Consider the following 21,862-nt stretch of genomic DNA (forward strand, 5'->3'; position numbering starts at 1 on the left):
CCTATGTGACAGAACAATACACCCTTTATCTGCACTGTATGCCAAAAGCTCTTACCTGACCTCATCATGTAGGCATGTGTCTGAGTTGTTTTTCATATTCCATTCTCAAGAACACTCAGAAAATCATGTTATGCAGTACCTGATTAATGCATCGGCTATTTTCTTATGGATCATAATGAATGCATTACAATTAATAATATCTGTGTGTCTGCTGGACATATCTAATTGTTTTTGACTTACCTTTCAAGAGAAACTTTTAGAAACTCTGCTGTATGACCTTTTTTAAAACTTATTTCCTGTTTCATCTCAGAAAACAATGATAAACCCCAAATCTTTCAATAGATACATTTCAAGAGGGAGGATCTGGTCATTTGGAAGACTACATTAATGTAAAGTTTTATTCACAGTAGAACCATTACATTTAACCCTCTAGGAGTTACTGACTGTGGGTTTAGTTATGAGTTAGAAGTTGCAATATTCTTTGGGTGGGAAACAAATCATCACATAGTGCCAAGTAAGCAGTAAGTTACCAGTAACCATCACCTTTTCAACTGCAAGGTAGTGTCAAATTTGTCTTCTCTATTAAACATGCAATTGCAATTGTACTCAAAACAGACTGTGTATTGGAATGACAGTGTTGCTTCCAGCAGAGGGGGAACTTACTGGTTGCTTCTCACGCTCTCACTCAAGCAACGCTAGCTCTCGCTCAAGCTGAGTCGGTTCAGTTGATGAAGATGTACATGAAGGAAGACCAGATAAATGTATTGGTTTAATCTTTATTTCAAATGTTATTAAGGTGAAATGTACATGTAATATTGAAGAAGAGAGCCAACCGTAATTGTAATGTACATAAAGAAGAACCAGATATACTGTATCACGTGTCAAACTCGTTCCACGGACGGCCGACTGTCTGCGGGTTTTTGCTCCTCCCTTGTCCTTAATGAATAAAATAAGGTCAATAATTAGTAAGGAACTCCCCTCCACTGGTTGTCTAACCTGCAGACTCTAGGTCCTCTGTGGAATGAGTTTGACACCTCTGCTGTAAATTGTTTCAAACTGTATTAGAAGTGTGGAACTCTCATCTCACAACACATCAACTACAGTCTATTTAGCTGCCTCTTACCATGGCCTCAGAACACAATGGAAGTCTAGACAAATACATGTTTGGAAGATTTTACATTGTATATATTTTTGGGGGGTTTGGGCACAAGTCTGAGTTTCATTGGACAATAACTGAATTGTATGTTAATACTTATATGTTAGTTTTATGTTTCTTATGACATTTCTTCTTCCTAGGTTTTTTCTTAGGTTGTTCAGGCTCCCGTGGAGGTTCAGGCTCCCCAGGCTCTATTGGTTCAGGTTCTACTGGATCAGGCTCAGCCGGTTCAGGCAATGCGGCATTAGGCTCAGGTTCTGCTGGTTCAGCCTTTACTGGTTCGGAATCTGCAGGTGCAGGCTCTACTGGCTCAAGCTCTGAAGGTTCAGGCTCTGGTGTCTCAGGCTTTGCTAGCTCAGGCTCTGCTGGTTCAGGCTGTACTGGTTCAGGTTCTGCGGGTTCAGGCTCTGCTGGTTTGGGCTCTGCTGGTTCAGGTTCTTCATGCTCTGCTGGTTGTGGTTCTGCTAGTCCAAGCTCTGAAGGTTCAGGCTCTGGTGGCTCAGGCTCTCCTGGTTCAGGCTCTGCTGGTCCAAGCCCTACAGGTTCAGGCTCTGCTGGTCCAAGCTCTACAGGTTCAGGCTCTGCAGGCTCAGGCTCTGCTGGTTCAGGCTCTGCTGGTCCAAGCTCTACAGGTTCAGGCTCTGCTGGTTCAGGCTCTGCTGGTTCAGGCTCTGCTGGTTCAGGCTCTACTGGCTCAGGCTCCCCTGAAGGTTCTGAATCTACTGGTACAGGCTCTGCTGGTTCATCCTCTTCTACTGGCTCAGGCTCTGCAGGCTCAGGCTCTGCTGGTACAGGCACTACTGGTTCAGGCTCCCCTGAAGGTTCAGAATCTACTGGTACAGACTCTGCTGGTTCAGGCTCTCCTGGTTCAGGTTCTCCTGGTTCAGGTTCTTCATGTTCTGCTGGTTCAGGCTCTGCTGGTTCAAGCTCTGCAGGTTCAGGCTCTACTGGCTCAGGCGCTACTGGTTCAGGCTCCCCTGAAGGTTCAGAATCTACTGGTACAGGCTCTGCTGGTTCATGCTCTTCTCCTGGCTCAAGCTCTGCTGGTTCAGGTTCTTCAGGCTCTGCTGGTTCAGGCTCTGCTGGTCCAAGCTCTGCAGGTTCAGGCTCTGCGGGCTCAGGCTCTACTGGCTCAGGCGCTACTGGTTCAGGCTCCCCTGAAGGTTCAGAATCTACTGGTACAGGCTCTGCTGGTTCATGCTCTTCACCTGGCTCAAGCTCTGCTGGTTCAGGTTCTTCAGGCTCTGCTGGTTCAGGCTCTGCTGGTCCAAGCTCTGCTGGTTCACGCTCTGGTTCAGGCTCTACTAGGCGTTCAGATGAACCTCTTCCTTGTTGCCTATTTATCTCAATGATGTTCTGGATGAGGTCTGGACTGGGAAAGTCCATGCTGATTACCCCCAAGCAGTTTGGTTTATCAGAGCCTGTCTTTAGTTTACCTAAGAGCTTATTGAGCTGATCATTAACCACTCTGGCCACAGTTTTAGGGCCTATGAAAAAGCCTGTGGCGGAGGTGTCAGTCAAGGAAATTGTATGAGCACAATTCTTTTGAGCTTCTTTCAGACGTTTTGTGATCGTTTTCATCTTGTTTTCAATGTTTTTGAACCATCCATCGTAAGTGACGAAAGTGTTATGGTTAAGGGTTCCGACATTGAAATTGGTACTCTGCACAAAGACGATCTTCCCTCTCGCGTCTCGCATGTGGGGGACCAACGTCTCTGTCCATACATTATCTTTGGATTTCTTAATCAAATCCTTGATAGATTCTCTGGCATTCCAGATACTCATCCCTTGCAGTGTCACTCTCAAAAGTACAGTCTCACTGTCATGTTTGCCCAAGAACTCCCACAGAATGTTTAGCACGTCATGGAACTTGGTATGTTTTATATGCCCATCCATGACATCAAGGGTGTTGTGGAAAATACTGGCCTCTATACGGAAATCAAAGTACCGCAATCCTGCTTTCAGCTGGTTCTCCAAGGTCCAAGCCTGACACTGTATAAGAGGTCCACCATACAGAGTTAGGCTCTCATGAGTTCCGGGAATAGTAACAGCTGAAAGGAGTTGGTCATCAGGTATAGATGCCATCCACTTTTCCTTATAAGAGTTTTCATGAAGCGTTGTGTCGTCACTAAAACCTGAACCACAAGCAGTTGTGAAAATCCTGAAAGTGAAGAGACATAAAATCAATCTTCTATCAACCTACATTAATATTATGATAATGTAATTTTCCTTTTCATGGCGAACTCCATGTGGCAAAAACAAGAGTATTCAAGCAGATAACTCTTACTTACAAAGAGAGAAGACATAGGCATAGAGGGAAGCCCATGGTTGTAGTATTCCCAATGAAGCCAGTCTGGGGAAAGGAAAGAGTGGATATGGAAATACAGTCATCTATTTTATTGTATAACAAAGACTACATACTAAACTCCTTTACTGTATAATAATGACTACATACTAAACTCCTTTACTGTAAAACAATGACTACATAAAAAGGAGTTTAGTATGTAGTCATTGTAATACAGTAAAATAGTTTAGTATGTAGTCATTGTTTTACAGTAAAGGAGTTTAGTATGTAGTCTTTGTTTTACAGTAAAGGAGTTTAGTATGTAGTCTTTGTTTTACAGTAAATGAGTTTAGTATGTAGTCATTGTTTAAAGAGTTTATAAAGGAGTTTATTAAAACAAAGACTACATACTAAACTCCTTTACTGTATAACAATGACTACATACTAAACTCCTTTACTGTATAATAATGACTATACTAAACTCCTTTACTGTATAATAATGACTATACTAAACTCCTTTACTGTAAAACAATGACTACATACTAAACTCCTTTACTGTATAATAATGACTATACTAAACTCCTTTACTGTATAATAATGACTATACTAAACTCCTTTACTGTATAACAATGACTACATACTAAACTCCTTTACTGTATAATAATGACTATACTAAACTCCTTTACTGTATAATAATGACTATACTAAACTCCTTTACTGTAAAACAATGACTACATACTAAACTACTTTACTGTAAAACAATGACTATACTAAACTCCTTTACTGTAAAACAATGACTACATACTAAACTCCTTTATTGTAAAACAATGACTACATACTAAACTTAAAACCCATGGAATGCAATAGCTAAACTCACATTGTGAGAATTGTTTTAGCTGCTTAAAAAAAGAAAAACATATCCCTCCTCTGAAGCCGAATAATCACAGAATTGAAATTGACCTGGGAGTTGTTAAAATATTGTCAACAGTAATTTGTCCATGATAAAACAACACATTGATGATATTTCCTTACCTGTAAAGGTGTTGTGTAGTATTCTTATTCCCGAATGGTCGGAGAGGTTAAAAATGATCAAGTTCATGGAACCGTCTTTGTGGCTTACAAATTTCCATAAAGATACTACAGTAGAAGGAATTTGCATCCTTTACTGGCCCTGTTCAGCCTTCAGTCACACATGAACATCCACACACACTAATACATCCCATCCCATGATACTGTACCCCATGATAAGTTAATATAGATTTGGAAAATGCTTACCAAAAGTTGAGGATGATGATGATGAGAGAGAGTTGTTGGACATTTTTACTTTGGATGCTTTCCTTCATCATTACAGAAACATTTGCTACACCCAATAATTAAAATGTCCTTTCTAAGGGTTGATGATGACTTCAAGGGAAAAAAGGCTGGTAATCGCGGTGAGCTTTACACTGTCATAAATACTATTATAGTGCACTGTCTATTATCTACCGTCTATAGAGCCACTGTATGGTCCATCATCAAAAAAAGGAAGTATGCATTTGAGCTTCCATTGACAACGCTGGAAAATAACTACTCTACATTTTCCTACACCGTAAAAGGGGGATAAAGGCCAACTCATTGTTTGTAGAAACGTTGACCCAGCCCAGCCAGCCCATGTTAGACCAGACAGAGAAGTCACCTGTGTGGTCTGATGACCTATGTGACAGAACAATACACCCTTTATCTGCACTGTATGCCAAAAGCTCTTACCTGACCTCATCATGTAGGCATGTGTCTGAGTTGTTTTTCATATTCCATTCTCAAGAACACTCAGAAAATCATGTTATGTAGTACCTGATTAATGCATCGGCTATTTGACATCCAATGAAGTCAATTAGCCTACCAGAAGCTTCTAAAGCCATGACATTATTTTCTGGAATTTTCCAAGCTGTTTAAAGGCACAGTCAACTTAGTGTATGTAAACTTCTGACCCACTGGAATTGTGATTAAGTGAAATAATCTGTCTGTATACAATTGTTGGAAGAATTACTTGTGTCATGCACAAAGTAGATGTCCTAACCGACTTGCCAAAATTATAGTTTGTTAACAAGAAATTTGTGGAGTGGTTGAAAAATGAGTTTTAATGACTCCAACCTAAGTGTATGTAAACTTCCAACTTCAACTGTACATTTCAAGAGGGAGGATCTGGTCATTTGGAAGACTACATTAATGTAAAGTTTTATTCACAGTAGAACCATTACATTTAACCCTCTAGGAGTTACTGACTGTGGGTTTAATTATGAGTTAGAAGTTGCAATATTCTTTGGGTGGGAAACAAATCATCACATAGTGCCAAGTAAGCAGTAAGTTACCAGTAACCATCACCTTTTCAACTGCAAGGTAGTGTCAAATTTGTCTTCTCTATTAAACATGCAATTGCAATTGTACTCAAAACAGACTGTGTATTGGAATGACAGTGTTGCTTCCAGCAGAGGGGGAACTTACTGGTTGCTTCTCACGCTCTCACTCAAGCAACTCTAGCTCTCGCTCAAGCCGAGTCGGTTCAGTTGATGAAGATGTACATGAAGGAAGACCAGATAAATGTATTGGTTTAATCTTTATTTCAAATGTTATTAAGGTGAAATGTACATGTAATATTGAAGAAGAGAGCCAACCGTAATTGTAATGTACATAAAGAAGAACCAGATAAACTGTATCACGTGTCAAACTCGTTCCACGGACGGCCGACTGTCTGCGGGTTTTTGCTCCTCCCTTGTCCTTAATGAATAAAATAAGGTCAATAATTAGTAAGGAACTCCCCTCCACTGGTTGTCTAACCTGCAGACTCTAGGTCCTCTGTGGAATGAGTTTGACACCTCTGCTGTAAATTGTTTCAAACTGTATTAGAAGTGTGGAACTCTCATCTCACAACACATCAACTACAGTCTATTTAGCTGCCTCTTACCATGGCCTCAGAACACAATGGAAGTCTAGACAAATACATGTTTGTAAGATTTTACATTGTATATATTTTTGGGGGGTTTGGGCACAAGTCTGAGTTTCATTGGACAATAACTGAATTGTATGTTAATACTTATATGTTAGTTTTATGTTTCTTATGACATTTCTTCTTCCTAGGTTTTTCCTTAGGTTCTTCAGGATCCCCTGGGGGTTCAAGCTCCCCATGCTTTATTGGTTCAGGTTCTACTGGTTCAGGCTCTACTGGATCAGGCTCTGCTGGTTCAGACTCTGCGGAATTAGGCATTGCTGGCTCAGGCTCTGCTGGTTCAGACTCGACTGGTTCAGGCTCTACTAGCTCAGACTCTCCTGATGGTTCCGGCTTTGCTGGTTCAGGCTCTGCTAGTTCAGGCTCTGCTGGTTCAGGCTCTGCGGAATTAGGCATTGCTGGCTCAGGATCGACTGGTTCAGGCTCTACTAGCTCAGACTCTCCTGAAGGTTCTGGCTCTACTGGTTCAGGCTCTGCTGGTTCAGGCTCTTCTACTAGCTCAGGCTCTGCTGGATCAGGTTCTTCCGGTGCTGCTGGTCCAGATTCTCCTGGTTGAGGATCTACCAGTTCAGGCTCTTCTGGTTCAGGTTCTGCTGGTTCAGGCTCCCCAGGATCTGCTGCTTCAGGCTCTGCTGGTTCAGAATCTTCGTGTTCAGGCTCTGCTGGTTCAGGCGCTTCTGTTTCAGGCTCTACTAGCTCAGACTCTCCTGAAGGTTCAGGCTCTACCGGTTCAGGCTCTGCTGGATCAGTTTCTTCCAGTACTGCTGGTCCAGACTCTCCTGGTCCAGGCTCTTCCAGTTCAGGCTCTTCTGGTTCAGGCTCTGCGGAATTAGGCAATGCTGGCTCAGGCTTTGCCGGTTCAGGATCGACTGGTTCAGGCTCTACTGGTTCAGGTTCTGCTGGTTCCGGCTTTGCTGGTTCAGGCTCTGCTGGTTCAGGCTCTGCGGAATTAGGCAATGCTGGCTCAGGCTTTGCCGGTTCAGGATCCACTGGTTCAGGCTCTACTAGCTCAGACTCTCCTGAAGGTTCTGGCTCTACTGGTTCAGGCTCTGCTGGTTCAGGCTCTTCTACTGGCTCAGGCTCTGCTGGATCAGGTTCTTCCGGTGCTGCTGGTCCAGATTCTCCTGGTTGAGGATCTACCAGTTCAGGCTCTTCTGGTTCAGGTTCTGCTGGTTCAGAATCTTCGTGTTCAGGCTCTGCTGGTTCAGGCGCTTCTGTTTCAGGCTCTACTAGCTCAGACTCTCCTGAAGGTTCCGGCTCTACCGGTTCAGGCTCTGCTGGATCAGTTTCTTCCAGTGCTGCTGGTCCAGACTCTCCTGGTCCAGGCTCTTCCAGTTCAGGCTCTTCTGGTTCAGGCTCTCCTGGTTCAGGTTCTACTGGTTCAGGCTCTGCTGCTTCAGGCTCTGCTGCTTCAGGCTCTGCTGCTTCAGGCTCTGCTGGTTCAGAATCTGCGTGTGCAGGCTCTACTGGCTCAGGCTCTGCTGGTTCAGGTGCTTCTGTTTCAGGCTCCACTAGCTCAGACTCTCCTGAAGGTTCAGGCTCTGCTGGTTCAGGCTCTTCTACTGGCTCCGGCTTTGCTGGATCAGGTTCTTCCGTTGCTGATGGTCCAGACTCTCCCGGTTCAGGCTCTCCTAGTTCAGGCTCTGCTGGTTCAGGCTCTGCTATTTCAGGATCTGCTGCTTCAAGCTCTGCTGGTTCAGAATCTGCGGGTGCAGGCTCTACTGGCTCAGGCTCTGCTGGTTCAGGCTCTAATAGTTCAGATTCTGCAGGCCCAGGTTCTGCTGGTTTAGGTTCTTCATGCTCTGCTAGTTGTTCTGTCTCTGCTTCTTCGGGGTCTAATTGTTCAGGCTCTTCTACTAGCTCAGGATCTGCTGGTTCAGGCCCTGCTAGTTCTGTTTCTTCATGCTCTGCTGGTTCTCTTTCTGCTGGTTCAGGTTCTGCTGGCTCAGGCTTTGTGGGTTCAGGCAGTGCAGCATCAGGCTCTGCTGGTTCTGTCTTCCCTGAATGTTCAGACTCTACTGGTTCAGGCTCTACCGGTTCAGGCTCTGCTGGATCAGTTTCTTCCAGTGCTGCTGGTCCAGACTCTCCTGGTCCAGGCTCTTCCAGTTCAGGCTCTTCTGGTTCAGGCTCTCCTGGTTCAGGTTCTACTGGTTCAGGCTCTGCTGCTTCAGGCTCTGCTGCTTCAGGCTCTGCTGCTTCAGGCTCTGCTGGTTCAGAATCTGCGTGTGCAGGCTCTACTGGCTCAGGCTCTGCTGGTTCAGGTGCTTCTGTTTCAGGCTCCACTAGCTCAGACTCTCCTGAAGGTTCAGGCTCTGCTGGTTCAGGCTCTTCTACTGGCTCCGGCTTTGCTGGATCAGGTTCTTCCGTTGCTGATGGTCCAGACTCTCCCGGTTCAGGCTCTCCTAGTTCAGGCTCTGCTGGTTCAGGCTCTGCTATTTCAGGATCTGCTGCTTCAAGCTCTGCTGGTTCAGAATCTGCGGGTGCAGGCTCTACTGGCTCAGGCTCTGCTGGTTCAGGCTCTAATAGTTCAGATTCTGCAGGCCCAGGTTCTGCTGGTTTAGGTTCTTCATGCTCTGCTAGTTGTTCTGTCTCTGCTTCTTCGGGGTCTAATGGTTCAGGCTCTTCTACTAGCTCAGGATCTGCTGGTTCAGGCCCTGCTAGTTCTGTTTCTTCATGCTCTGCTGGTTCTCTTTCTGCTGGTTCAGGTTCTGCTGGCTCAGGCTTTGTGGGTTCAGGCAGTGCAGCATCAGGCTCTGCTGGTTCTGTCTTCCCTGAATGTTCAGACTCTACTGGTTCAGGCTCTTCCGGTTCAGGCTCTGCTGGATCAGATTTTTCCAGTGCTGCTGGTTCAGGTTCTGCTGGTTCAGGCTCTGCTGGTTCAGGCTCTGCTATTTCAGGATCTGCTGCTTCAGGCTCTGCTGGTTCAGAATCTGCGTGTGCAGGCTCTACTGGCTCAGGCACTTCTGTTTCAGGCTCTACTAGATCAGACTCTCCTGAAGGTTCCGGCTCTACCGGTTCAGGCTCTGCTGGATCAGATGCTTCCGGTGCTGCTGGTTCAGACTCTACTGGTTCAGGCTCTACTGGTTCAGGTTCTACTGGTTCAGGGTCTGCTGCTTCAGAATCTGCTGGTTCAGGCTCTACTGGCTCAGGCTCTGCTAGCTCAGGCTCTGCTGGCTCAGGCACACCACTATCTGCTGGTTTAGGTTTTTCATGGTCTGCTAGTTGTTCTGCCTTTGCTGGTTCAGGCTCTGCTTGTTCAGGCTCTAATGGTTCAGGCTCTTTTACTGGCTCAGGCTCTGCTGGTTCAGGCTCTGCTGGTTCAGGCCTGGCTAATTCCGTTTTTTCATGCTCTGCTGGTACTCTCTCGGCTGGTTCAGGTTTTGTGGGTTTAGGATGTGCAGGTTCAGGCTCTGCAGATTCAAGCTCTACTCGTTCAGGCTCCCCTGACGGTTCAGGCTCTGCTGGTTCTGGTGGTTTAGGTTCTTCAGGCGTTGCGGGTTCAGGCTCTGATGGTTCAGGTTCACCTGAAGGTTCAGGCTCTACTGGTTCTTCATCTGCTGGTTCCGGCTTTACTGGTTCAGGTTTCCCTGAAGGTTCAGGCTCTACGGCTTCAGGCTCTTCTACTGGCTCAGGCTTTGCTGGTTCAGGCTCTTCAGGCTCTGCTGGTTCAGGGCCTGCTAGTTCAGTTTCTTCATGCTCTACTGGTTCTCTCTCTGCTGGTTCAGGCTCTACTGGTTCAGTCTTCCCTGATGGTTCAGCCTCCCCAGGCTCTGCTCGTTCAGACTCTACTGGTTCTGGCTCTACCGTATCAGGCTCTGCTACTGCCTCAGCCTCTGCTGGTTCAGGTTCTTCCGGTGTTGCTTGTTCAGACTCTACTGGTTCAGGCTCTGCTGGTTCAGGCTCTACTAGGTGATCAGATGAACCGCTTCCTGGTTGTCTATTGACCTCAATGATGTTCTGGATGAGGTCCGGGCTGGGGAAGTCCATGCTGATTACCCCCAAGCAGTTTTGTTTATCAGAGCCTGTCTTTAGTTTACCTAAGAGTTTATTGAGCTGATCATTAACCACTCTGGCCACAGTTTTAGGGCCTATGACAAAGCCTGTGGTGAAGGTGTCAGTCAAGGAAATTGTATGAGCACAATTCTTTTGAGCTTCTTTCAGATGTTTTGTGATCGTTTTCATCTTGTTTTCAATGTTTTTGAACCATCCATCGTAATTGACACAAGTGTTATGGTTAAGGGTTCCGACATTGAAATTGGTACTCTGCACAAAGACGATCTTCCTTCTCGCGTCTCGCATGTGGGGGACCAACGTCTTTGTCCATACATTATCTTTGGATTTCTTAATCAAATCCTTGATAGATTCTCTGGCATTCCAGATACTCATCCCTTGCAGTGTCACTCTCAAAAGTACAGTCTCACTGTCATGTTTGCCCAAGAACTCCCACAGAATGTTTAGCACGTCATGGAACTTGGTATGTTTTATATGCCCATCCATGACATCAAGGGTGTTGTGGAAAATACTGGCCTCTATACGGAAATCAAAGTACCGCAATCCTGCTTTCAGCTGGTTCTCCAAGGTCCAAGCCTGACACTGTATAAGAGGTCCACCATACAGAGTTAGGCTCTCATGAGTTCCGGGAATAGTAACAGCTGAAAGGAGTTGGTCATCAGGTATAGATGCCATCCACTTTTCCTCATAAGAGTTTTCATGAAGCGTTGTGTCGTCACTAAAACCTGAACCACAAGCAGTTGTGAAAATCCTGAAAGTGAAGAGACATAAAATCAATCTTCTATCAACCTACATTAATATTATGATAATGTCATTTTCCTTTTAATGGCAAACTCCATGTGGCAAAAAAAGAGTATTCAAGCAGATAACTCTTACTTACAAAGAGAGAAGACATAGGCATAGAGGGAAGCCCATGGTTGTAGTATTCCCAATGAAGCCAGTCTGGGGAAAGGAAAGAGTGGATATGGAAATACAGTCATCTATTTTATTGTATAACAATGACTACATACTAAACTCCTTTACTGTAAAACAATGACTACATACTAAACTCCTTTACTGTAAAACAATGAGTAAATACTTAACTAATTTACTGTTTAATAATGAGTAAATACTCATCTCCTTTACTGTATAATAATGACTACATACTAAACTCCTTTACTGTATAATAATGACTACATACTAAACTCCTTTACTGTATAAATGACTACATACTAAACTCCTTTACTGTATAATAATGACTACATACTAAACTCCTTTACTGTAAAATAATGACTACATACTAAACTCCTTTACTGTAAAACAATGAGTAAATACTAAACTAATTTACTGTTTAATAATGAGTAAATACTAATCTCCTTTACTGTATAATAATGACTACATACTAAACTCCTTTACTGTAAAATAATGACTACATACTAAACTCCTTTACTGTAAAACAATGACTACATACTAAACTCCTTTACTGTAAAACAATGACTACATACTAAACTCCTTTACTGTATAATAATGACTACATACTAAACTCCTTTACTGTAAAACAATGACTGCATACTAAACTTAAAACCCATGGAATGCAATAGCTAAACTCACATTGTAAGAATTGTTTTAGCTGCTTAAAAAAAGAAAAACATATCCCTCCTCTGAAGCCGAATAATCACAGAATTGAAATTGACCTGAGAGTTGTTAAAATATTGTCAACAGTAATTTATCCATGATAAAACAACACATTGATGATATTTCCTTACCTGTAAAGGTGTTGTGTCGTATTCTTATCCCCGGTTGGTAGGAGAGGTTAAAAATGATCAAGTTCATGGAACCGTCTTTGTGGCTTACAAATTTCCATAAAGATACTACAGTAGAAGGAATTTGCATCCTTTACTGTCCCTGTTCAGTCTTAAGTCACACATGAACATCCACACACACTAATACATCCCATCCCATGATACTGTACCCCATGATAAGTTAATATAGATTACAAAAATGTTTACCAGAAGAGGATAAGGATGATGATGATTGAATAGAGTTGTTGGACATTTTGACTTTGGAATGCCATTCATTAATGTGACTATTTTTCATGTTGTTATTCAGCCTAAAACACTACTGGAAATTACCACCTTCCCACGTGGTTTTGAACGCAGCATTAGACTGCGTTATCTTTTCTAACCTTCATTTCCATCAATAGGCTAAATACTCGCCTAGTCATTGGTACCAGCAGTAAACTGGTGTGGATTTTCTAGAATTGAATTACTTCTGGGAGAGTTGTGGGCGGGCCATGTTGTGGTTCAATTTGTCTGATTGGTTGTGTTCTGTAGATGACACGTGATTTTGAGCAAATCAAGAAGTCACCTGTCACGCGCACCATTTGCACAACGTGATTGAATAGCCGACCAGAGGTTGAAGCCCAACCGAGCCCTGCTGGATTAGTCCTTGATGAATACTTTAGCTATCGATTTTAGTTTGACATTATTCATTTACTCTCAAGATAAGCAGAGAAAGTCAGTTACTCAAGTCATCCACAATACAGGACACTACACCAATCAAGCCAGTAAACTAGCTAGCAAGCTAATCCTCTGATTTAACATGTCTATGAGGACACTTCCCCTGGTTTTTAATAACCTCGGACTTGAAATACTCTATATTCTCAAACTCTGAATTCCCGCCGATGTTAATACACAGGAAGGTAGTCTGTAGCGAGGTTAACATAGTTATGTTAGTTTATCATGTTAGTTTTTTGTAGGCAGCCAATTAATCCCAACCCTTTCTAAGCAGCCTAGCTAGCTAGATGGCTAGCTAATCCCAGACACACAGTCGTGTGATCCTGATCTCTAAACATGTTTTTGTCATTATACAAATGTATTTACCTAAATATCTTAATTGCAGGCGTATGGTCAGAGGACGACAGAAAATGAGGTAGGTCATATCCTGTACTACTGTTCTAGCTAGTAGTCAGTGTGGTCCTTGGTCAAACCCCCCCAAAACTGTTTACCTTCATTTACCTAGGTTAAGAACACATTTTTATTTACAATGACAGCCTACTCGGGCCAAATCCGGACGACGCTGAGCCAATTGTGCGCGGCCCTCTGGGACTCCTTGTCAGCTTGGGGCGGCAGGGTAGCCTAGTGGTTAGAACGTTGGACTAGTAACCGGAAGGTTGCAAGTGTAACAGTATAACTTTAGACCGTCCCCGGGCACACATCAACAACTGACACCCACAAAGCTTCGTTACCCAACGCTCCACAGAAGCCGCGGCCCTTGCAGAACAAGGGGAACCACTACTTCAAGGTCTCAGAGCAAGTGATGTCACCGATTGAAACGCTATTTAGCGCGCACCACCGCTAACTAGCTAGCCGTTCCACATCCGTTACACAAGTTCAAACCCCCGAGCTGACAAGGTACAAATCTGTCGTTCTGCCCCTGAACAGGCAGTTCACCCACTGTTCCTAGGCCGTCATTGAAAATAAGAATTTGTTCTTAACTGACTTGCCTAGTTAAATAAAGGTTAAAAAAGTTAAAAAAAAAAAAAAAAATCACAGCCAGATGTGACACAGCCTGGATTCAAACCAGGTACTATAGTGACACCTCGTGCACTGAGATGCAGAGCCTTAGATTGCTGCGCCACTCGGGAGCCCATGTGATTGGTTCAGGAAGCTTGTCATACAAGACAGCACTGCAATTATAGGCTATTGCGTGTTCAACAATCTGGTATTTTTTTCACTGGATATTGGACATACTCTACATGACCAAAAGTATGTGGACACCTGCTTGTCGAACATCTCATTTCAAAATCATGGGCATTAATATGGAGTTGGTCCCCCCCTTTGCTGTTATCAGAGCCTCCGCTCTTCTGGAAGGCTTTCCTCTAGATGTTGGAACATTGCTGCGGGGACTTGCTTCCATTCAGCCACAATCATTTTCTGTGAGGTCGGGCACTGATGTTGAGTGATCAGGCCTGGCTCGCAGTCGGCGTTCCAATTCATCCCAAAGGTGTTTGTTGGGGTGATTTCGGGGCTCTGTGCAGGCAGGTCAAGTTCTTCCACACCAATCTCGACAAACCATTTCTGTATGGACCTCGCTTTGTGCATGGGGGTATTCTCATTATGAAACAGGAAAGGGCCTTCACCAAACTGTTGCCACAAATTTGGAAGCACAGAATTGTTCTAGAATGTCATTGTGTGCTGTAGCGTTAAGATTTCCCTTTACTGGAACTAAGGGGCATAGCCCAAACCATGAAAAACAGCCCCAGACCATTAGTCCTTCTCAACCAAACTTTACAGTTGGCACTGTGCATTGTGGCAGGTAGCGTTCTCCTGGCATCCGCCAAACCCAGATTCATCGGTCGGACTGCCAGATGGTGAAAAGTGACTCATCACTCCAGAGAACGTGTTTTCACTGCTCCAGACTCCAATGGCGACGAGCTTTGGGAAATTCTTCAAGGCTTCTCCCAGATATGAACAGAGAGACACCAGTCATGTCATCTTGTATTAGGCCTACATTATTTTTCAGTTAACATACTGTCCTTTGTGTTTTCTTCTGTATGATATTGTCTGTGTACCTGTATGAGTTGATGGCTTTCAAATACCAACTCCTGCCCTGCCCACGTCACAGAGACCTGCTACTTATCTTATAGGACCAGAAACACCATCCTGTAGTTTGGGAGAGACACCACCAGTGTTCTTAACCAAGTGGACGAGACACACTGAAAGATCATTGTGGTAGGGACCCCATCACTGGCACGCTATTGGGCCTTGGTCAAAAGTAGTGCACTATGTAGGGTATTGGATGTCATTTGGGACGTAGCCTGATTCTTTGCGACAGATTACATGAGTGCTTTACCTAAACTACAGAGATGATGACATTTATCTGCTGCTGCTGCTGCCTCGCCCACATCCTGCTTAGGATGCCAAACTAAATCTGTTGAACCATCTACTCTCCCTGTCTGTTAAAGGTGTACACACCCTTGCATGTCAGGGTAAGTCCCTTTTTATCTTTATCGGCTTTTGAAAACTACAGAATATTGTTTCTGTATAAAACTAAATTAATGGCATGCAAATAAAGAGTATGTTTACCCATTCTCATGAAGAAAAAACAAACTGAAAAATATAAATGATTGTCTCTACCAGGTGTCACTTTTAATCAAGTATAAAGTGCAAAATCCCAATGGACGCTTTGCCCTCTCGACCACGGGTCCAGTGCCCCATGGGACAGAAGTCCCGGGGTTAATCCCCACGGGCCCAGTGCCCCATGGGACTGAAGTCCCGGGGTTAATCCCCACGGGCCCAGTGCCCCATGGGACTGAAGTACCAGAGTTAATTCCCACGGGCCCAGTGCCCCATGGGACTGAAGTACCAGAGTTAATTCCCACGGGCCCAGTGCCCCATGGGACTGAAGTACCAGAGTTAATTCCCACGGGCCCAGTGCCCCATGGGACTGAAGTACCAGAGTTAATCCCCACGGGCCCAGTGCCACATGCGACAGAAGTCCCAGGGTTAATCCCCACAGGCCCAGTGCCCCATGGGACAGAAGTCCCAGGGTTAATCCCCACAGGCCCAGTGCCCCATGGGACAGAAGTACCAGGGTTAATCCCCACAGGCCCAGTGCCCCATGGGACAGACGTCCCGGGGTTATCAAATCAAATTTATTTGTCACATACACATGGTTAGCAGATGTTAATGGGAGTGTAGCGAAATGCTTGTAATTCGAGTTCCGACAATGCAGTAATAACCAACGAGTAATCTAACTAACAATTCCAAAACTACTACCTTATACACACACAAGTGTAAAGGGATAAAGAATATGTACATAAAGATATATGAATGAGTGATGGTACAGAACGGCATAGGCAAGATGCAGTAGATGGTATCGAGTACAGTATATACATATGAGATGAGTAATGTAGGGAATGTAAACAAAGTGGCATAGTTTAAAGTGGCTAGTGATACATGTATTACATAAAGATGCAGTAGATGACAGAGTACAGTATATACGTATACATATGAGATGAATAGTGTAGGGTATGTAAACATTATATTAAGTAGCATTGTTTAAAGTGGCTAGTGATATATTTTCCATCAAGTCCCATTATTAAAGTGGCTGGAGTTGAGTCAGTGTGTTGGCAGCAGCCACTCAATGTTAGTGGTGGCTGTTTAACAGTCTGATGGCCTTGAGATAGAAGCTGTTTTTCAGTCTCTCGGTCACAGCTTTGGTGCACCTGTACTGACCTCGCCTTCTGGATGATAGCGGGGTGAACAGGCAGTGGCTCAGGTGGTTGTTGTCCTTGATGATCTTTATGGCCTTCCTGTGACGTCGGGTGGTGTAGGTGTCCTGGAGGGCAGGTAGTTTGCCCGCCGGTGAAGCGTTGTGCAGACCTCACTACCCTCTGGAGAGCCTTACGGTTGTGGGCGGAGCAGTTGCCGTACCAGTGATACAGCCCGCCAGGATGCTCTCGATTGTGCATCTGTAGAAGTTTGTGAGTGCTTTTGGTGACAAGCCGAATTTCTTCAGCCTCCTGAGGTTGAAGAGGCGCTGCTGCGCCTTCTTCACGATGCTGTCTGTGTGGGTGGACCAATTCAGTTTGTCTGTGATGTGTACGCCGAGGAACTTAACTTACTACCCTCTCCACTACTGTCACAACGATGTGGATAGGGGGGTGTTCCCTCTGCTGTTTCCTGAAGTCCACAATCATCTCCTTCGTTTTGTTGACGTTGAGTGTGAGGTTATTTTCCTGACACCACACTCCGAGGGCCCTCACCTCTTCCCTGTAGGCCGTCTCGTCGTTGTTGGTAATCAAGCCTACCACTGTTGTGTCGTCCGCAAACTTGATGATTGAGTTGGAGGTGTGCGTGGCCACGCAGTTGTGGGTGAACAGGGAGTACAGGAGAGGGCTCAGAACGCACCCTTGTGGGGCCCCAGTGTTGAGGATCAGCGGGGTGGAGATGTTGTTACCTACCCTCACCACTTGGGGGCGGCCCGTCAGGAAGTCCAGTACCCAGTTGCACAGGGCGGGGTCGAGACCCAGGGTCTCGAGCTTGATGACGAGCTTGGAGGGTACTATGGTGTTAAATGCTGAGCTGTAGTCGATGAACAGCATTCTCACATAGGTATTCCTCTTGTCCAGATGGGTTAGGGCAGTGTGTAGTGTGGTTGAGATTGCATCGTCTGTGGACCTATTTGGGCGGTAAGCAAATTGGAGTGGGTCTAGGGTGTCAGGTAGGGTGGAGGTGATATGGTCCTTGACTAGTCTCTCAAAGCACATCATTAAGACGGAAGTGAGTGCTACGGGGCGGGGCGGTAGTCATTTAGCTCAGGTACCTTAGCTTTCTTGGGAACAGGAACAATGGTGGCCCTCTTGAAGCATGTGGGAACAGCAGACTGGGATGAGGATTGATTGAATATGTCCGTAAACACACCAGCCAGCTGGTCTGCACATGCTCGGAGGGCGCGGCTGGGGATGCCATCTCGGCCTGCAGCCTTGCGAGGGTTAACACGTTTAAATGTTTTACTCACCTCGGCTGCAGTGAAGGAGAGTCCGCATGTTTTCGTTGCGGGCCGTGTCAGTGGCACTGTATTGTCCTCAAAGCGGGCAAAAAAGTTATTTAGTCTGCCTGGGAGCAAGACATCCTGGTCCGTGACTGGGCTGGTTTTCTTTTTGTAATCCGTGATTGACTGTAGACCCTGCCACATACCTCTTGTGTCTGAGCCGTTGAATTGCGACTCTACTTTGTGTCTATACTGACGCTTAGCTTGTTTGATTGCCTTGCGGAGGGAATAGCTACACTGTTTGTATTCGGTCATGTTTCCGGTCACCTTGCCCTGATTAAAAGCAGTGGTTCGTGCTTTCAGTTTCACGCGAATGCTGCCATCAATCCACGGTTTCTGGTTTGGGAATGCTTTAATCGTTGCTATGGGAACGACATCTTCAACGCACGTTAATCAACACGGGCCCTGTGCCCCATGGGACAGAAATCCTGGGGTTAATCAAGTACTCATCTACTTGTCAGTAACACGACAAGGTGTTAAACACATTTGAACAACTAGTTAGCAGATCAACTCTATCTGGCTCTTGGTTCTCCATGAGTGGTGAGTGAGAGGTAATACAGTAATGCATCATAAACGCCAAGAGGAATTGTATTGACTGTCATAAATTGCATTTTAAAATTAGTAATGTTAACTCTAGTAATAGTTTGTTGGTCTGTAATGTAATGATTTTACTCTGTTAGTTGTGTTTCAAGACACTGATGTGTCTAGTATATTATATACTACAGTTGTGAATAGTAACTGTATTAATATTTTGCTGGTCTATAATGTTGCCTGTTTTTATTACCAAAAATGATTTATACGGTGTATATACACACACTAGATGATGGATAGGGGGTGCTGTGTTAAAACCACTGTGCCTCCTCTGTCGTGGCACTCCCCCACTTTTGTAAATACTATTTTGGAAGCTATAGAAACATTTAATAATGTCAACATGAGTTTATTCTATTGACCAGAGCCCTGGTCAAAAATAGTGCACTACATTTTTATCTATCAATTGATGCACACAACTTTTTTCCCTCTTGCACAAGCAAGTCAGTTAAAAACAAATTCTTATTTTCAATGACAGCCTAGGAACAGTGGGTTAACTGCCTGTTCAGGGGCAGAATGAATGTACCTTGTCAGCTCGGGGATTTGAACTTGCAACCTTCCGGTTACTAGTCCAACGCTCTGACCACTAGGCTACCCTGCCGCCACAGAAAACAGGGTGACATTTGGGACTGGTGCAACTAATGGGTGGAATAGAGGTTCAGAACCCAAACACTGAAACAGAGTTCCGGGTCAACCTCTTTACCACAGACCTAGAAGAAGAAGAGCGAGGCGTGCGTCTCCTACTACTGGTGCCTTAGTTCTTTGTTTGACAGTGATTGTGACACACATTGCAGCATCTTGATCCTCTATAATTTGGTTTGATCTAAGCAAGTCATTGGTATGATCTTTGCCTTCAACTGTAAAGACTCAGGAGGGAGTGGAGATTAGTCACTTGAAGCGATTCATATTCAAGCAATATGGGTACCTATGGTGGTAGTGTGTGATTTAAATGCTTTAAGTGATTATAACATGGGTATAGTGCACATGTTAGCCAAGCAATAATGTAAAAACAGCCTGATGTCTGACTGAGAAACAACAGCCCGATGTCTGACTGAGAAACAACAGCCCGATGTCTGACTGAGAAACAACAGCCCGATGTCTGACTGAGAAACAACAGCCCGATGTCTGACTGAGAAACAACAGCCCGATGTCTGACTGAGAAACAACAGCCCGATGTCTGACTGAGAAACAACAGCCCGATGTCTGACTGAGAAACAGCAGCCCGATTTCTGACTGAGAAACAACAGCCCGATGTCTGACTGAGAAACAACAGCCCGATGTCTGACTGAGAAACAACAGCCCGATGTCTGACTGAGAAACAACAGCCCGATGTCTGACTGAGAAACAACAGCCCGATGTCTGACTGAGAAACAACAGCCCGATGTCTGACTGAGAAACAACAGCCCGATGTCTGACTGAGAAACAACAGCCCGATGTCTGACTGAGACACAACAGCCCGATGTCTGACTGAGAAACTAAAGACAACCACCATGTGTCATTGGTTTGTATTCTTAAAGGGGAATGGAAACACTTCAGGATTTACAGTGAGCTGGTGTTCTAAAGCCTAATGTTTCCTTTCCCCTTTAAGACTAGACTAAACAGCAGATCTGTGTCAAGCAACAGTTGTACTTAATTATCCTGTGTATATATGCCTCAAACGACGTGTTTTGTTTTCCTCTCAACACAGAACTGACTCGGATCGCTGAACAGACTGAACCACCAGAGGGACTAAGCAGTCAGGGCCGCCTGCCATGATGGATGACCTTGCTGAACTATGACGGTGTTGATGGGTGTAGGGTGAAGTTTCCCCTTGATGCTGATCTTTGGTCAGTTTTGCATTTCGCCCACTATTGTTTAAGGATAGGAATGGGGAGGGGAAGCTGATTCTCGATCAGCACCTAGGGGAATCTTGACCCCGGACCGTGATGTTTGGGTGGGAGCTGTACAATCAGTATTGTAGTTTTGGCCTAATGTTACTGTGGTTATCCACTACACTGCAGCTGGTCATCAATTGATGCACACGACTCACCATTACCTCCGAGGTCCGTTGGCCAAACCAAGTTTCATTTTGTATTACTTCAGGGTTTCTCAAACCTGGTCCTGGGAACCCAAAAGGGTACACAGATTTTTTTTCACTCTTGCACTAACACCGCTTATTCAACCAATCAAAGGCTTGATAATGAGTTGATTAGTTGAATCAAATGAATTGGTGCTGCTAGGGAAAGAAAAAACATTTGCAAACTAGATGGGATGGCGTATCGCTGCAGAATGCTGTAGTAGCCATGCTGGTTAAGTCTGCCTTGAATTCTAAATGGCGTATCGCTGCAGAATGCTGTAGTAGCCATGCTGGTTAAGTCTGCCTTGAATTCTAAATAAATCAGACAGTGTCACCAGCAAAGCACCCCCACACCATTACCACTCCTCCTCCATGCTTTACGGTGGGAACCACACATGCGGACATCATCCGTTCACCTACTCCGCGTCTCACAAACACACGGTGGTTAGAACCAAAAATCTCAAATTTGGACTCATCAGACCAAAGGACAGATTTCCACTGGTCTAATGTCCATTGCTCTTGTTTCTTGGCCCAATCAAGTCTCTTATTGGTGTCGTTTAGTAGTGGTTTCTTTGCAGCAATTCGACCATGAAGGCCTGATTCACAGTCTCCTCTTAACAGTTTGCGTTGAGATTGCGTTTGTTACTTGAACTCTGAAGCATTTATTTGGGCTGCAATTTCTGAGGCTGGTAACTAATGAACTTATCCTCTGCAGCAGAGGTAAGGTCTTCCTTTCCTGTGGCGGTCCTCATGAGAGCTAGATTGATGGTTTTTACGACTGCACTTGAAGAACCTTTCAAAGTTCTTGAAATGTTCCGGATTAACTAACCTTCATGTCTTAAAGTAATGGACTGTTGTTTCTCTTTGCGTATTTGAGCTGTTCTTGCCATAATATGGACTTGGTCTTTTACCAAATAGGGCCATCTTCTGTATACCCCCCCCCCCTTACCTTGTCACAACACAACTGATAGGCTCAAACTCATTAGGAAGGAAATAAATTCCACAAATTCTCTTTTAACAAGGCACACCTGTTAATTGAAATGCATTCCAGGTGACTACCTCATGAAGCTGGTTAAGAGAATACCAATAGTGTGCAAAGCTGTCATCAAGGCAAAGGGTGGCTCCTTTGAAGAATCTCAAATATAAAATATATATTTTTTGGTTACTACATGATTCCATATGTGTTATTTCATAGTTGATGTCTTCACTATTATTGTCAAGTTGTCTAGGTGTTATAATTATTTCACC

General features: G+C 44.6%; 3 protein-coding genes across 4 annotated transcripts in view; 1 reads left to right on the forward strand and 2 right to left on the reverse strand.

Moving 5' to 3' along the window:
• The window catches only part of LOC135551725 (protein eva-1 homolog B-like), a 56,503-nt gene that overhangs the window by 13,116 nt on the left and 21,525 nt on the right, over positions 1-21,862 (forward strand). For both annotated transcript variants that reach the window (XM_064982922.1, XM_064982921.1), the window contains exon 2: positions 20,246-20,384. The gene's annotated coding sequence lies outside the window, so the exon portion shown is untranslated. The remainder of the gene's footprint in view (positions 1-20,245; positions 20,385-21,862) is intronic.
• LOC135551722 (fibrous sheath CABYR-binding protein-like) lies at positions 763-4,557 on the reverse strand. Its single transcript, XM_064982918.1, has 3 exons — positions 4,473-4,557; positions 3,448-3,509; positions 763-3,317 (listed from the first exon to the last, which is right to left on the reverse strand). Exons 2-3 carry the CDS (start codon positions 3,480-3,482, stop codon positions 1,253-1,255), a joined length of 2,100 nt encoding a protein of 699 aa, XP_064838990.1. The 5' UTR covers positions 3,483-3,509; positions 4,473-4,557; the 3' UTR covers positions 763-1,252.
• Positions 6,021-10,603, reverse strand: LOC135551721 (cell surface glycoprotein 1-like). Its single transcript, XM_064982917.1, has one exon. The coding sequence runs from the start codon at positions 10,408-10,410 to the stop codon at positions 6,511-6,513; it is 3,900 nt and encodes a 1,299-aa protein (XP_064838989.1). The 5' UTR covers positions 10,411-10,603; the 3' UTR covers positions 6,021-6,510.

This window comes from Oncorhynchus masou, chromosome 13, assembly GCF_036934945.1.
Source record: "Oncorhynchus masou masou isolate Uvic2021 chromosome 13, UVic_Omas_1.1, whole genome shotgun sequence".
Classification (NCBI taxonomy): Eukaryota; Metazoa; Chordata; class Actinopteri; order Salmoniformes; family Salmonidae; genus Oncorhynchus; species Oncorhynchus masou.

Coding starts and splice junctions, on each gene's coding strand:
- LOC135551722 (XM_064982918.1), bottom strand. CDS start 3,482: ATGGGCTTCCCTCTATGCCTATGTCTTCTCTCTTT. Junction 3,318..3,447: donor TGCCTATGTCTTCTCTCTTT/GTAAGTAAGAGT, acceptor CTTCACTTTCAG/GATTTTCACAACTGCTTGTG.
- LOC135551721 (XM_064982917.1), bottom strand. CDS start 10,410: ATGGACTTCCCCAGCCCGGACCTCATCCAGAACATCATTGAGGTCAAT.